A 15,987-nucleotide genomic window follows, 5' to 3' on the forward strand; every position below is an offset into this window, starting at 1 on the left:
TCCATTTTAAAATGGTTTCTAAATTTAGAAAATTTAGGAACAGGTGAAACTACTCTTAATCAAAAATCACACACTCCCGGAGGCCTTGTAACCATGTTAAGATGAAATTGTAACTGAAATTGATGGGGGGGTTAGGGATGGAGGGCCAGGCCCTTGAAGAGGATGAGGGCCTAGAACATGGCCAGGATCCTGGAGCAGAAGCAGGCCTGGACCACTGGATGAAGGGGCACACCATGGAGGATCAGGTGGTCATGGTGGAAACCACACAGTTGGATCAGAGACCTGGGCAGTCCACCCGGCTGTGACACATGACCCGGAGCCGTGACCCTATCCCTAACACGAGGAGCAAGGACAACACATCACACAGGAACCACGACTGTGAGTATTATACAAAATAAAAGAAGTTAAATCAAAACCTAAAACTGAACTTGACAAAAGCACAGAAATGAGAATAAACCAAACTGAAAAGTGGAGATAGAGAAAGAAAGGAAGGAGCTAAATAAACATGACCATTTTGTGTCAGAACTAACCACACATATGGGGCAAGAACACAGTAACCTTTCTTTTGAAGAAAACGCTATGCAATCTTGTCTCTGTGTCTTCAAACACAAAAATGCTTGAGGACAGAAGAGTATATTACACTGATACATGAAGTTACAACACCTGAGCAAATGATGACAGAACAAGAGATTCATTTAATGTGGTGTGCTGTTGTCATAAAAATACGCTGAACATGACAGCTTCATGTCACTGCTATTTAAAGGGAACATGACACACTTCAGCTGAGAGAGTGGACCCACTAAGTTGTGTTGCCTGAGTGTGAATCATGAAAGTGTGAATCTCGTGCTGTCATGAAAAGGTCCACATAAGAGAATTTGTGTGCAAACATTTAATTGTCTGTAACTTCAAATGTCATCAGTTTCCTCTTCTAAAATGAAATAAAAAAACACATACATTAATAAATCCAAAAATATAATGTAATGTAATTCTATAAATATATATAAAAAACTTGTATACACACACACATTTATATATACACTTGACCCATGCTGGAAAAATGCATGGCAATGCTCGGGTTCATTACGAGCTACTGGCAAAACACTGGAAATATTTTGTCAAAATAGCAATTAAACATCTAAAAGTGTCTTTATTTGTACGTTTTCTGAGAATACGTTTCATGTACGTCCATGTCGTTTTCTCGGCTCGCTTCTCGACGACTGTGTGGTTCAGTAGGTCTTAATATAAAGGCTTTTATTAATGTTAATCAAACAATTGTGGTATCATGGGGAGAAAAAGTTGAAGATATTGTTTTTCCTATAGATATTAACCCCTATATATATATAAATATATATATATATGTGTATATATATATATATATATATATATATATGTATGTATATATATATATATATATATATATACATACATATACATATACATATACATATACATATATACATATATATATACATATACATATAATAGATATCTGTAGGGGAACTGCAAATATTTCATCAGTTTCCTCTTTTTCCCCAAAATGTACAAACACTGGCATTTGTTTAACAACATCACGATTGCATCAGACAGAGCACACGAAGTACACATAAACATGATAACAGCTGTACTTGTGATCAAACCACCCGAGATCTAAATGTTTAGTGTACTATTTATAAATCAAGCTTACTATATGGTGAAATACACAATGCATTCTCTGTCTAACAGCTTTGTCTGTTTTGTATGTTTGGTTCATACAATTTGTCATGTGTCATAACAATATGTGCCTGGTTATGCTTTTGAAGCAAGATTGACACTTTCCCATGTCATCACCCGCTAACACATGGCAGTGTGTGTCTGTGTGTAGGTCTTCGTCTTCATCACGTCTTCTGTGGAGAGGTGAGTGTGTGTGTGTAGGTCTTCGTCTTCATCACGTCTTCTGTGGAGAGGTGAGTTTGATCTGCACGCTGATTTGGAAATGTGGAATTTCCTCTTATTGATGAGGAAGTCTGAATGGGATTAGGGTTTCCCCCATAACCTGTCCATAAAACAGAAACACAGACAACTGTCGACTGCCTATCCCTCTTTCTCTACTTCTGTCAGATTAGCTCTTCACATTTAATATATTCTTTCATCATCATCATCATCATCATCATCATCATGATCATCCATAGGCAGGTGAGAGCAGAAATTCCATATTGAATGTTTTCATTCGAGCATAGAAAATATGAATGGATGGATACTTGATTAGTAACATGTTTATAACATATATTATTGTGGGACAACATCAAAAAATGCAGAGATGTGTTGAGTTCAAAGATACCCATTTTATGAATACAGAGTTCTTTGATTTCACATGTTGCCTAAAATCACTACTATCATTTATTGGAGTTTAAAGAATTTATAGATCATTTAGATTCTGGAGATCAATATGTATTCATGTTAATGGATGTGTTATGTGGGTATGTTTTTAAACAGTTTTTTCTTGTATGTTGTGTGTTCTGATGTATGATCTTTCCTGATAGCGTCTCTTTGATTTTGGCATGTGCATTGTCATACTTTCCATGAGATTAATCCTGAACTCTGCACTGGCTCTGAAAGGTAAATATGAGTTTATACAACACTATAGAATATATGTATGTATGAATATATCAGGGGCGTTTTCCAAGGGAGGCAGTGCCTAAACAAATTGGATGAGAAAATGTGCCATTAAAAAAGTAAAAGTTACACATGTCCAACAGCGACACCCGCAGGTGAAGGTGCAGTGAGTCCGTGTCTCTCGTGCCTCAGACCCCCCGAAGCGTGCGCTGGGTTTAGTGGGGGGTAACTGAGAATGAATGGGGGAAAGTCACGTGAGAGGAGGCAACGCCTCCATCCTGCTATGATTGGATATAGTTGGTTATGGTTGCATATGATTAGATCGTACGATAAATCCTGCCTCTTGTTTTCGTGTGCATTCGCGATTCGCTCCAAATGAGCAAAATTATGCCGTTAATGGGAGGACTAATTAAAAGTAAATTAACAACTCAGCCATTTAGATATCTCCGCTTTATCATATCAAAATCAAACTTGAAATGGACTGAAAACATGATGACTGTGAGGGCTTTTAGTGAGCAATCTGCTTGGTGAAATTAAAGGAACATCTCTGTGTCTGTGACAGTGTTTGCCAAGCTTGATAACTGATGAAAATAAGTTGACTATTAAATTGTTAAATTGTGCCTTTACTTATTATTTTGGATTAAATGTAAAAATGTGTAAAAACACTAACTTGATGAGATTTATACTTGGTTTTAGTGAATAGAACATTAATTACATAGTTAATGTAAAAATACAAAATGAAATTGTATTTGGTTTGAAACTTTTTTATGTAATGTTTATTTAACCAGGAAGATGTGACAACATTAAGTGTAACTGGGACATGAATTTACAATTGATTTATATATAAAACTGAGGGCTTTGCCTCATTTCTGAAGACCACCACATGCCACTGATATATATATTTGGGCTGTCAATATTAACGCGCTAACGCATGCAATAAATGTAAAATCCTTAAAGGGATAGTTCACCCAAAAATGAAAGTTCTGTCATCATTTACTTACCCTCAAAGTTGTTCCAAATGTGTATATGTTTCTTCCTTCTGCTGAACACAAAAGAAGATATTTTGAAGGATGTCAGTAATCAAACAGCTGATGGTAGCAATCGACTTCCGTAGTATTTTTTCCCACTATGCAAGTCGATGGCTGCTGTTAACTGTCTGGTTACCAAATTCTTCAAAATATCTTCTTTTGTGTTCAATTTGGCCATTTGTGTAAATGAAGACAGAATTTCAGTTTTTGGGTGAACTATCCTTTTAACGCATTAAAATAATTGAACGCAAATAAATTACAGAAGCAAGTGAAATTGCGTCATTAACGTATTTTACATCACACAGTTAGATGATCTTAGATGTCAGGAGTTTATCACACAAAGCATCTTCAATGGCGCGATCATGGTAGGCGCCCAGACAGTGCGCTCACCACACACCAGCTATAGGTGGAGACAGTGCTCTTACCACACACCAGCTATAGGTGGAGACAGTGCTCTCACCATACACACATCAGCTATAGGTGGAGCCAGTGCGCTCACCACACACCAACTATAGGTGGAGACAGTGCTCTTACCACACACCAGCTATAGGTGGAGACAGTGCTCTCACCATACACACACCAGCTATAGGTGGAGCCAGTGCGCTCACCACACACCAACTATAGGTGGAGACAGTGCTCTTACCACACACCAGCTATAGGTGGAGACAGTGCTCTCACCATACACACATCAGCTATAGGTGGAGCCAGTGCGCTCACCACACACCAACTATAGGTGGAGACAGTGCTCTTACCACACACCAGCTATAGGTGGAGACAGTGCTCTCACCATACACACACCAGCTATAGGTGGAGCCAGTGCGCTCACCACACACCAACTATAGGTGGAGACAGTGCTCTTACCACACACCAGCTATAGGTGGAGACAGTGCTCTCACCATACACACACCAGCTATAGGTGGAGCCAGTGCGCTCACCACACACCAGCTATAGGTGGAGACAGTGCTCTTACCACACACCAGCTATAGGTGGAGACAGTGCTCTCACCATACACACATCAGCTATAGGTGGAGCCAGTGCGCTCACCACACACCAACTATAGGTGGAGACAGTGCTCTTACCACACACCAGCTATAGGTGGAGACAGTGCTCTCACCATACACACACCAGCTATAGGTGGAGCCAGTGCGCTCACCACACACCAACTATAGGTGGAGACAGTGCTCTCACCACACACCAGCTATAGGTGGAGCCAGTGCGCTCATCACACACCAACTATAGGTGGAGACAGTGCTCTCACCATACACACACCAGCTATAGGTGGAGCCAGTGCGCTCACCACACACCAGCTATAGGTGGAGCCAGTGCGCTTACCACACACCAACTATAGGTGGAGACAGTGCTCTTACCACACACCAGCTATAGGTGGACAGTGCTCTCACCATACACACACCAGCTATAGGTGGAGCCAGTGCGCTCACCACACACCAACTATAGGTGGAGACAGTGCTCTTACCACACACCAGCTATAGGTGGAGCCAGTGCGCTCACCACACACCAGCTATAGGTGGAGCCAGTGCGCTTACCACACACCAACTATAGGTGGAGACAGTGCTCTTACCACACACCAGCTATAGGTGGACAGTGCTCTCACCATACACACACCAGCTATAGGTGGAGCCAGTGCGCTCACCACACACCAACTATAGGTGGAGACAGTGCTCTCACCATACACACACCAGCTATAGGTGGAGCCAGTGCGCTCACCACACACCAACTATAGGTGGAGACAGTGCTCTCGCCACACACCAGCTATAGGTGGAGACAGTGCTCTTACCACACACCAGCTATAGGTGGAGACAGTGCTCTCACCACACACCAGCTATAGGTGGAGCCAGTGCGCTCACCACACACCAACTATAGGTGGAGACAGTGCTCTCGCCACACACCAGCTATAGGTGGGGCCAGTGCGCTCACCACACACCAGCTATAGGTGGAGACAGTGCTCTCGCCACACACCAGCTATAGGTGGAGACAGTGTGCTCACCACACACCAGCTATAGGTGGAGACATCGGCTCGCCACACACCAGCTATAGTTGGAGACAGTGCTCTCGCCACACACCAGCTATATGTGGAGACAGTGTGCTCACCACACACCAGCTATAGGTGGAGACAGTGTGCTCACCACACACCAGCTATAGGTGGAGACAGTGCGCTTACCACACACCAGCTATAGGTGGAGACAGTGCGCTTACCACACACCAGCTATAAGTGGAGACAGTGCTCTCGCCACACACCAGCTATAGGTGGAGTCAGTGCGCTCACCACACACCAACTATAGGTGGAGACAGTGCTCTCGCCACACACCAGCTATAGGTGGAGACAGTGCTCTTACCACACACCAGCTATAGGTGGAGACAGTGCTCTCACCACACACCAGCTATAGGTGGAGCCAGTGCGCTCACCACACACCAACTATAGGTGGAGACAGTGCTCTCGCCACACACCAGCTATAGGTGGGGCCAGTGCGCTCACCACACACCAGCTATAGGTGGAGACAGTGCTCTCGCCACACACCAGCTATAGGTGGAGACAGTGTGCTCACCACACACCAGCTATAGGTGGAGACATCGGCTCGCCACACACCAGCTATAGTTGGAGACAGTGCTCTCGCCACACACCAGCTATATGTGGAGACAGTGTGCTCACCACACACCAGCTATAGGTGGAGACAGTGTGCTCACCACACACCAGCTATAGGTGGAGACAGTGCGCTTACCACACACCAGCTATAGGTGGAGACAGTGCGCTTACCACACACCAGCTATAAGTGGAGACAGTGCTCTCGCCACACACCAGCTATAGGTGGAGCCAGTGCTCTCGCCACACACCAGCTATAGGTGGAGACAGTGCTCTCGCCACACACCAGCTACAGGTCGAGCCAGTGCTCTCGCCACACACCAGCTATAGGTGGAGACAGTGCTCTCGCCACACACCAGCTACAGGTGGAGCCAGTGCTCTCGCCACACACCAGCTATAGGTGGAGCCAGTGCGCTCACCACACACCAGCTATTGGTGGAGCCAGTGCGCTCACCACACACCAGCTATAGGTGGAGACAGTGCGCTCACCACACACCAGCTATTGGTGGAGCCAGTGCGCTCACCACACACCAGCTATTGGTGGAGCCAGTGCGCTCACCACACACCAGCTATAGGTGGAGACAGTGCTCTCGCCACACACCAGCTATAGGTGGAGACAGTGCGCTTACCACACACCAGCTACAGGTGGAGACAGTGCTCTCGCCACACACCAGCTATAGGTGGAGCCAGTGCGCTCACCACACACCAGCTATAGGTGGAGACAGTGCGCTTACCACACACCAGCTATAGGTGGAGCCAGTGCTCTTATGCGCTCACCACACACCAGCTATAGGTGGAGCCAGTGCACTCACCACACACCAGCTATAGGTGGAGACAGTGTGCTCACCACACACCAGCTATAGGTGGAGACAGTGCTCTCGCCACACACCAACTATAGGTGGAGCCAGTGCGCTCACCACACACCAGCTATAGGTGGAGACAGTGCTCTTACCACACACCAGCTATAGGTGGAGACAGTGCTCTCACCATACACACATCAGCTATAGGTGGAGCCAGTGCGCTCACCACACACCAACTATAGGTGGAGACAGTGCTCTTACCACACACCAGCTATAGGTGGAGACAGTGCTCTCACCACACACCAGCTATAGGTGGAGCCAGTGCGCTCACCACACACCAACTATAGGTGGAGACAGTGCTCTCGCCACACACCAGCTATAGGTGGGGCCAGTGCGCTCACCACACACCAGCTATAGGTGGAGACAGTGCTCTCGCCACACACCAGCTATAGGTGGAGACAGTGTGCTCACCACACACCAGCTATAGGTGGAGACATCGGCTCGCCACACACCAGCTATAGGTGGAGACAGTGCTCTCGCCACACACCAGCTATATGTGGAGACAGTGTGCTCACCACACACCAGCTATAGGTGGAGACAGTGTGCTCACCACACACCAGCTATAGGTGGAGACAGTGCGCTTTCCACACACCAGCTATAGGTGGAGACAGTGCGCTTACCACACACCAGCTATAAGTGGAGACAGTGCTCTCGCCACACACCAGCTATAGGTGGAGCCAGTGCTCTCGCCACACACCAGCTATAGGTGGAGACAGTGTGCTCACCACACACCAGCTATAGGTGGAGACAGTGCGCTTACCACACACCAGCTATAGGTGGAGACAGTGCGCTTACCACACACCAGCTATAAGTGGAGACAGTGCTCTCGCCACACACCAGCTATAGGTGGAGACAGTGTGCTCACCACACACCAGCTATAGGTGGAGACATCGGCTCGCCACACACCAGCTATAGTTGGAGACAGTGCTCTCGCCACACACCAGCTATATGTGGAGACAGTGTGCTCACCACACACCAGCTATAGGTGGAGACAGTGTGCTCACCACACACCAGCTACAGGTGGAGACAGTGCTCTCGCCACACACCAGCTATAGGTGGAGCCAGTGCGCTCACCACACACCAGCTATAGGTGGAGACAGTGCGCTTACCACACACCAGCTATAGGTGGAGCCAGTGCTCTTATGCGCTCACCACACACCAGCTATAGGTGGAGCCAGTGCACTCACCACACACCAGCTATAGGTGGAGACAGTGTGCTCACCACACACCAGCTATAGGTGGAGACAGTGCTCTCGCCACACACCAACTATAGGTGGAGCCAGTGCGCTCACCACACACCAGCTATAGGTGGAGACAGTGCTCTTACCACACACCAGCTATAGGTGGAGACAGTGCTCTCACCATACACACATCAGCTATAGGTGGAGCCAGTGCGCTCACCACACACCAACTATAGGTGGAGACAGTGCTCTTACCACACACCAGCTATAGGTGGAGACAGTGCTCTCACCACACACCAGCTATAGGTGGAGCCAGTGCGCTCACCACACACCAACTACAGGTGGAGACAGTGCTCTCGCCACACACCAGCTATAGGTGGGGCCAGTGCGCTCACCACACACCAGCTATAGGTGGAGACAGTGCTCTCGCCACACACCAGCTATAGGTGGAGACAGTGTGCTCACCACACACCAGCTATAGGTGGAGACATCGGCTCGCCACACACCAGCTATAGGTGGAGACAGTGCTCTCGCCACACACCAGCTATATGTGGAGACAGTGTGCTCACCACACACCAGCTATAGGTGGAGACAGTGTGCTCACCACACACCAGCTATAGGTGGAGACAGTGCGCTTACCACACACCAGCTATAGGTGGAGACAGTGCGCTTACCACACACCAGCTATAAGTGGAGACAGTGCTCTCGCCACACACCAGCTATAGGTGGAGCCAGTGCTCTCGCCACACACCAGCTATAGGTGGAGACAGTGTGCTCACCACACACCAGCTATAGGTGGAGACAGTGCGCTTACCACACACCAGCTATAGGTGGAGACAGTGCGCTTACCACACACCAGCTATAAGTGGAGACAGTGCTCTCGCCACACACCAGCTATAGGTGGAGCCAGTGCTCTCGCCACACACCAGCTATAGGTGGAGACAGTGCTCTCGCCACACACCAGCTATAGGTGGAGACAGTGCTCTCGCCACACACCAGCTATAGGTGGAGACAGTGCTCTCGCCACACACCAGCTACAGGTGGAGCCAGTGCTCTCGCCACACACCAGCTATAGGTGGAGCCAGTGCGCTCACCACACACCAGCTATTGGTGGAGCCAGTGCGCTCACCACACACCAGCTATAGGTGGAGACAGTGCGCTCACCACACACCAGCTATTGGTGGAGCCAGTGCGCTCACCACACACCAGCTATTGGTGGAGCCAGTGCGCTCACCACACACCAGCTATAGGTGGAGACAGTGCTCTCGCCACACACCAGCTATAGGTGGAGACAGTGCGCTTACCACACACCAGCTACAGGTGGAGACAGTGCTCTCGCCACACACCAGCTATAGGTGGAGCCAGTGCGCTCACCACACACCAGCTATAGGTGGAGACAGTGCGCTTACCACACACCAGCTATAGGTGGAGCCAGTGCTCTTATGCGCTCACCACACACCAGCTATAGGTGGAGCCAGTGCACTCACCACACACCAGCTATAGGTGGAGACAGTGTGCTCACCACACACCAGCTATAGGTGGAGACAGTGCTCTCGCCACACACCAACTATAGGTGGAGCCAGTGCGCTCACCACACACCAGCTATAGGTGGAGACAGTGCTCTTACCACACACCAGCTATAGGTGGAGACAGTGCTCTCACCATACACACATCAGCTATAGGTGGAGCCAGTGCGCTCACCACACACCAACTATAGGTGGAGACAGTGCTCTTACCACACACCAGCTATAGGTGGAGACAGTGCTCTCACCATACACACACCAGCTATAGGTGGAGCCAGTGCGCTCACCACACACCAACTATAGGTGGAGACAGTGCTCTCACCACACACCAGCTATAGGTGGAGCCAGTGCGCTCATCACACACCAACTATAGGTGGAGACAGTGCTCTCACCATACACACACCAGCTATAGGTGGAGCCAGTGCGCTCACCACACACCAGCTATAGGTGGAGCCAGTGCGCTTACCACACACCAACTATAGGTGGAGACAGTGCTCTTACCACACACCAGCTATAGGTGGACAGTGCTCTCACCATACACACACCAGCTATAGGTGGAGCCAGTACGCTCACCACACACCAACTATAGGTGGAGACAGTGCTCTTACCACACACCAGCTATAGGTGGAGCCAGTGCGCTCACCACACACCAGCTATAGGTGGAGCCAGTGCGCTTACCACACACCAACTATAGGTGGAGACAGTGCTCTTACCACACACCAGCTATAGGTGGACAGTGCTCTCACCATACACACACCAGCTATAGGTGGAGCCAGTGCGCTCACCACACACCAACTATAGGTGGAGACAATGCTCTCACCATACACACACCAGCTATAGGTGGAGCCAGTGCGCTCACCACACACCAACTATAGGTGGAGACAGTGCTCTCGCCACACACCAGCTATAGGTGGAGACAGTGCTCTTACCACACACCAGCTATAGGTGGAGACAGTGCTCTCACCACACACCAGCTATAGGTGGAGCCAGTGCGCTCACCAAACACCAACTATAGGTGGAGACAGTGCTCTCGCCACACACCAGCTATAGGTGGGGCCAGTGCGCTCACCACACACCAGCTATAGGTGGAGACAGTGCTCTCGCCACACACCAGCTATAGGTGGAGACAGTGTGCTCACCACACACCAGCTATAGGTGGAGACATCGGCTCGCCACACACCAGCTATAGGTGGAGACAGTGCTCTCGCCACACACCAGCTATATGTGGAGACAGTGTGCTCACCACACACCAGCTATAGGTGGAGACAGTGTGCTCACCACACACCAGCTATAGGTGGAGACAGTGCACTTACCACACACCAGCTATAGGTGGAGACAGTGCGCTTACCACACACCAGCTATAAGTGGAGACAGTGCTCTCGCCACACACCAGCTATAGGTGGAGCCAGTGCTCTCGCCACACACCAGCTATAGGTGGAGACAGTGCTCTCGCCACACACCAGCTATAGGTGGAGACAGTGCTCTCGCCACACACCAGCTACAGGTGGAGCCAGTGCTCTCGCCACACACCAGCTATAGGTGGAGCCAGTGCGCTCACCACACACCAGCTATTGGTGGAGCCAGTGCGCTCACCACACACCAGCTATAGGTGGAGACAGTGCGCTCACCACACACCAGCTATTGGTGGAGACAGTGCGCTCACCACACACCAGCTATTGGTGGAGCCAGTGCGCTCACCACACACCAGCTATAGGTGGAGACAGTGCTCTCGCCACACACCAGCTATAGGTGGAGACAGTGCGCTTACCACACACCAGCTACAGGTGGAGACAGTGCTCTCGCCACACACCAGCTATAGGTGGAGCCAGTGCGCTCACCACACACCAGCTATAGGTGGAGACAGTGCGCTTACCACACACCAGCTATAGGTGGAGACAGTGCGCTTACCACACACCAGCTATAGGTGGAGCCAGTGCACTCACCACACACCAGCTATAGGTGGAGACAGTGTGCTCACCACACACCAGCTATAGGTGGAGACAGTGCTCTCGCCACACACCAACTATAGGTGGAGCCAGTGCGCTCACCACACACCAGCTATAGGTGGAGACAGTGCGCTTACCACACACCAGCTACAGGTGGAGACAGTGCTCTTGCCACACACCAGCTATAGGTGGAGACAGTGTGCTCACCACACACCAGCTACAGGTGGAGACAGTGCGCTTACCACACACCAGCTACAGGTGGAGACAGTGCTCTTGCCACACACCAGCTATAGGTGGAGACAGTGCGCTCACCACACACCAGCTATAGGTGGAGACAGTGCTCTTGCCACACACCAGCTATAGGTGGAGACAGTGCGCTCACCACACACCAGCTATAGGTGGAGACAGTGCTCTTGCCACACACCAGCTATAGGTGGAGACAGTGCGCTCACCACACACCAGCTACAGGTGGAGACAGTGCTCTTGCCACACACCAGCTATAGGTGGAGACAGTGCGCTCACCACACACCAGCTATAGGTGGAGACAGTGCGCTTACCACACACCAGCTACAGGTGGAGACAGTGCTCTTGCCACACACCAGCTATAGGTGGAGACAGTGTGCTCACCACACACCAGCTACAGGTGGAGACAGTGCTCTCGCCACACACCAGCTATTGGTGGAGCCAGTGCGCTCACCACACACCAGCTATAGGTGGAGACAGTGCGCTTACCACACACCAGCTATAGGTGGAGACAGTGCTCTTACCACACACCAGCTATAGGTGGAGAGAGTGCGCTCGCCACACACCAGCTATAGGTGGAGACAGTGCGCTCGCCACACACCAGCTATAGGTGGAGTCAGTGCTCTCGCCACACACCAGCTATAGGTGGAGACAGTGCGCTTACCACACACCAGCTATAGGTGGAGACAGTGCTCTTACCACACACCAGCTATAGGTGGAGTCAGTGCTCTCGCCACACACCAGCTATAGGTGGAGACAGTGCTCTTACCACACACCAGCTATAGGTGGAGTCAGTGCTCTCGCCACACACCAGCTATAGGTGGAGACAGTGCGCTTACCACACACCAGCTATAGGTGGAGACATTGCTCTTACCACACACCAGCTATAGGTGGAGTCAGTGCTCTCGCCACACACCAGCTATAGGTGGAGACAGTGCGCTTACCACACACCAGCTATAGGTGGAGACAGTGCGCTTACCACACACCAGCTACAGGTGGAGACAGTGCTCTTGCCACACACCAGCTATAGGTGGAGACAGTGCGCTCACCACACACCAGCTATAGGTGGAGACAGTGCTCTCGCCACACACCAGCTATAGGTGGAGACAGTGCTCTCGCCACACACCAGCTATAGGTGGAGACAGTGCGCTTACCACACACCAGCTATAGGTGGAGACAGTGCTCTTACCACACACCAGCTATAGGTGGAGTCAGTGCTCTCGCCACACACCAGCTATAGGTGGAGACAGTGCTCTTACCACACACCAGCTATAGGTGGAGTCAGTGCTCTCGCCACACACCAGCTATAGGTGGAGACAGTGCGCTTACCACACACCAGCTATAGGTGGAGACATTGCTCTTACCACACACCAGCTATAGGTGGAGTCAGTGCTCTCGCCACACACCAGCTATAGGTGGAGACAGTGCGCTTACCACACACCAGCTATAGGTGGAGACAGTGCGCTTACCACACACCAGCTACAGGTGGAGACAGTGCTCTTGCCACACACCAGCTATAGGTGGAGACAGTGCGCTCACCACACACCAGCTATAGGTGGAGACAGTGCTCTCGCCACACACCAGCTATAGGTGGAGACAGTGCTCTCGCCACACACCAGCTATAGGTGGAGACAGTGCTCTTACCACACACCAGCTATAGGTGGAGTCAGTGCTCTCGCCACACACCAGCTATAGGTGGAGACAGTGCTCTTACCACACACCAGCTATAGGTGGAGACAGTGCTCTTACCACACACCAGCTATAGGTGGAGTCAGTGCTCTCGCCACACACCAGCTATAGGTGGAGACAGTGCGCTTACCACACACCAGCTATAGGTGGAGACAGTGCGCTTACCACACACCAGCTACAGGTGGAGACAGTGCTCTTGCCACACACCAGCTATAGGCGGAGACAGTGCGCTCACCACACACCAGCTATAGGTGGAGACAGTGCGCTCACCACACACCAGCTATAGGTGGAGACAGTGCGCTCACCACACACCAGCTATAGGTGGAGACAGTGCGCTCACCACACACCAGCTATAGGTGGAGACAGTGCGCTTACCACACACCAGCTACAGGTGGAGACAGTGCTCTCGCCACACACCAGATATAGGTGGAACCAGTGCGCTCACCACACACCAGCTATAGGTGGAGACAGTGCGCTCACCACACACCAGCTATAGGTGGAGACAGTGCTCTTACCACACACCAGCTATAGGTGGAGAGAGTGTGCTCGCCACACACCAGCTATAGGTGGAGAGAGTGCGCTCGCCACACACCAGCTATAGGTGGAGACAGTGCTCTCGCCACACACCAGCTATAGGTGGAGACAGTGCTCTTACCACACACCAGCTATAGGTGGAGACAGTGCTCTTACCACACACCAGCTATAGGTGGAGTCAGTGCTCTCGCCACACACCAGCTATAGGTGGAGACAGTGCGCTTACCACACACCAGCTATAAGTGGAGACAGTGCTCTCGCCACACACCAGCTATGGGTGGAGCCAGTGCTCTCGCCACACACCAGCTATAGGTTGAGACAGTGCTCTCGCCACACACCAGCTATAGGTGGAGACAGTGCTCTCGCCACACACCAGCTATAGGTGGAGACAGTGCTCTCGCCACACACCAGCTATAGGTGGAGACAGTGCTCTTACCACACACCAGCTATAGGTGGAGTCAGTGCTCTCGCCACACACCAGCTATAGGTGGAGACAGTGCTCTTACCACACACCAGCTATAGGTGGAGACAGTGCTCTTACCACACACCAGCTATAGGTGGAGTCAGTGCTCTCGCCACACACCAGCTATAGGTGGAGACAGTGCGCTTACCACACACCAGCTATAGGTGGAGACAGTGCGCTTACCACACACCAGCTACAGGTGGAGACAGTGCTCTTGCCACACACCAGCTATAGGCGGAGACAGTGCGCTCACCACACACCAGCTATAGGTGGAGACAGTGCGCTCACCACACACCAGCTATAGGTGGAGACAGTGCGCTCACCACACACCAGCTATAGGTGGAGACAGTGCGCTCACCACACACCAGCTATAGGTGGAGACAGTGCGCTTACCACACACCAGCTACAGGTGGAGACAGTGCTCTCGCCACACACCAGATATAGGTGGAGCCAGTGCGCTCACCACACACCAGCTATAGGTGGAGACAGTGCTCTTACCACACACCAGCTATAGGTGGAGAGAGTGTGCTCGCCACACACCAGCTATAGGTGGAGACAGTGCTCTCGCCACACACCAGCTATAGGTGGAGACAGTGCTCTCGCCACACACCAGCTACAGGTGGAGCCAGTGCTCTCGCCACACACCAGCTATAGGTGGAGCCAGTGCGCTCACCACACACCAGCTATTGGTGGAGCCAGTGCGCTCACCACACACCAGCTATAGGTGGAGACAGTGCGCTCACCACACACCAGCTATTGGTGGAGCCAGTGCGCTCACCACACACCAGCTATTGGTGGAGCCAGTGCGCTCACCACACACCAGCTATAGGTGGAGACAGTGCTCTCGCCACACACCAGCTATAGGTGGAGACAGTGCGCTTACCACACACCAGCTACAGGTGGAGACAGTGCTCTCGCCACACACCAGCTATAGGTGGAGCCAGTGCGCTCACCACACACCAACTATAGGTGGAGACAGTGCGCTTACCACACACCAGCTATAGGTGGAGCCAGTGCTCTTATGCGCTCACCACACACCAGCTATAGGTGGAGCCAGTGCACTCACCACACACCAGCTATAGGTGGAGACAGTGTGCTCACCACACACCAGCTATAGGTGGAGACAGTGCTCTCGCCACACACCAACTATAGGTGGAGCCAGTGCGCTCACCACACACCAGCTATAGGTGGAGACAGTGCTCTTACCACACACCAGCTATAGGTGGAGACAGTTCTCTCACCATACACACATCAGCTATAGGTGGAGCCAGTGCGCTCACCACACACCAACTATAGGTGGAGACAGTGCTCTTACCACACACCAGCTAT

The 15,987-nt window shown here is 50.8% G+C and overlaps 1 protein-coding gene across 1 annotated transcript in view; it reads left to right on the forward strand.

Moving 5' to 3' along the window:
* Positions 1 to 1,870: 1,870 nt before the first annotated feature.
* Positions 1,871 to 15,987, forward strand: part of LOC311298803 (interleukin-1 receptor type 2-like) — a 33,179-nt gene continuing 19,062 nt past the window's right edge. Inside the window, exons 1-2 of the mRNA XM_084422061.1 lie at positions 1,871 to 2,172; positions 2,520 to 2,595. Coding sequence (XP_084278187.1) covers positions 2,155 to 2,172; positions 2,520 to 2,595 — 94 coding nt within the window. The 5' untranslated portion in view covers positions 1,871 to 2,154. The remainder of the gene's footprint in view (positions 2,173 to 2,519; positions 2,596 to 15,987) is intronic.

This window comes from Rutilus rutilus, assembly GCF_951802725.1.
Source record: "Rutilus rutilus genome assembly, chromosome: 10".
Classification (NCBI taxonomy): domain Eukaryota; kingdom Metazoa; phylum Chordata; class Actinopteri; order Cypriniformes; family Leuciscidae; genus Rutilus; species Rutilus rutilus.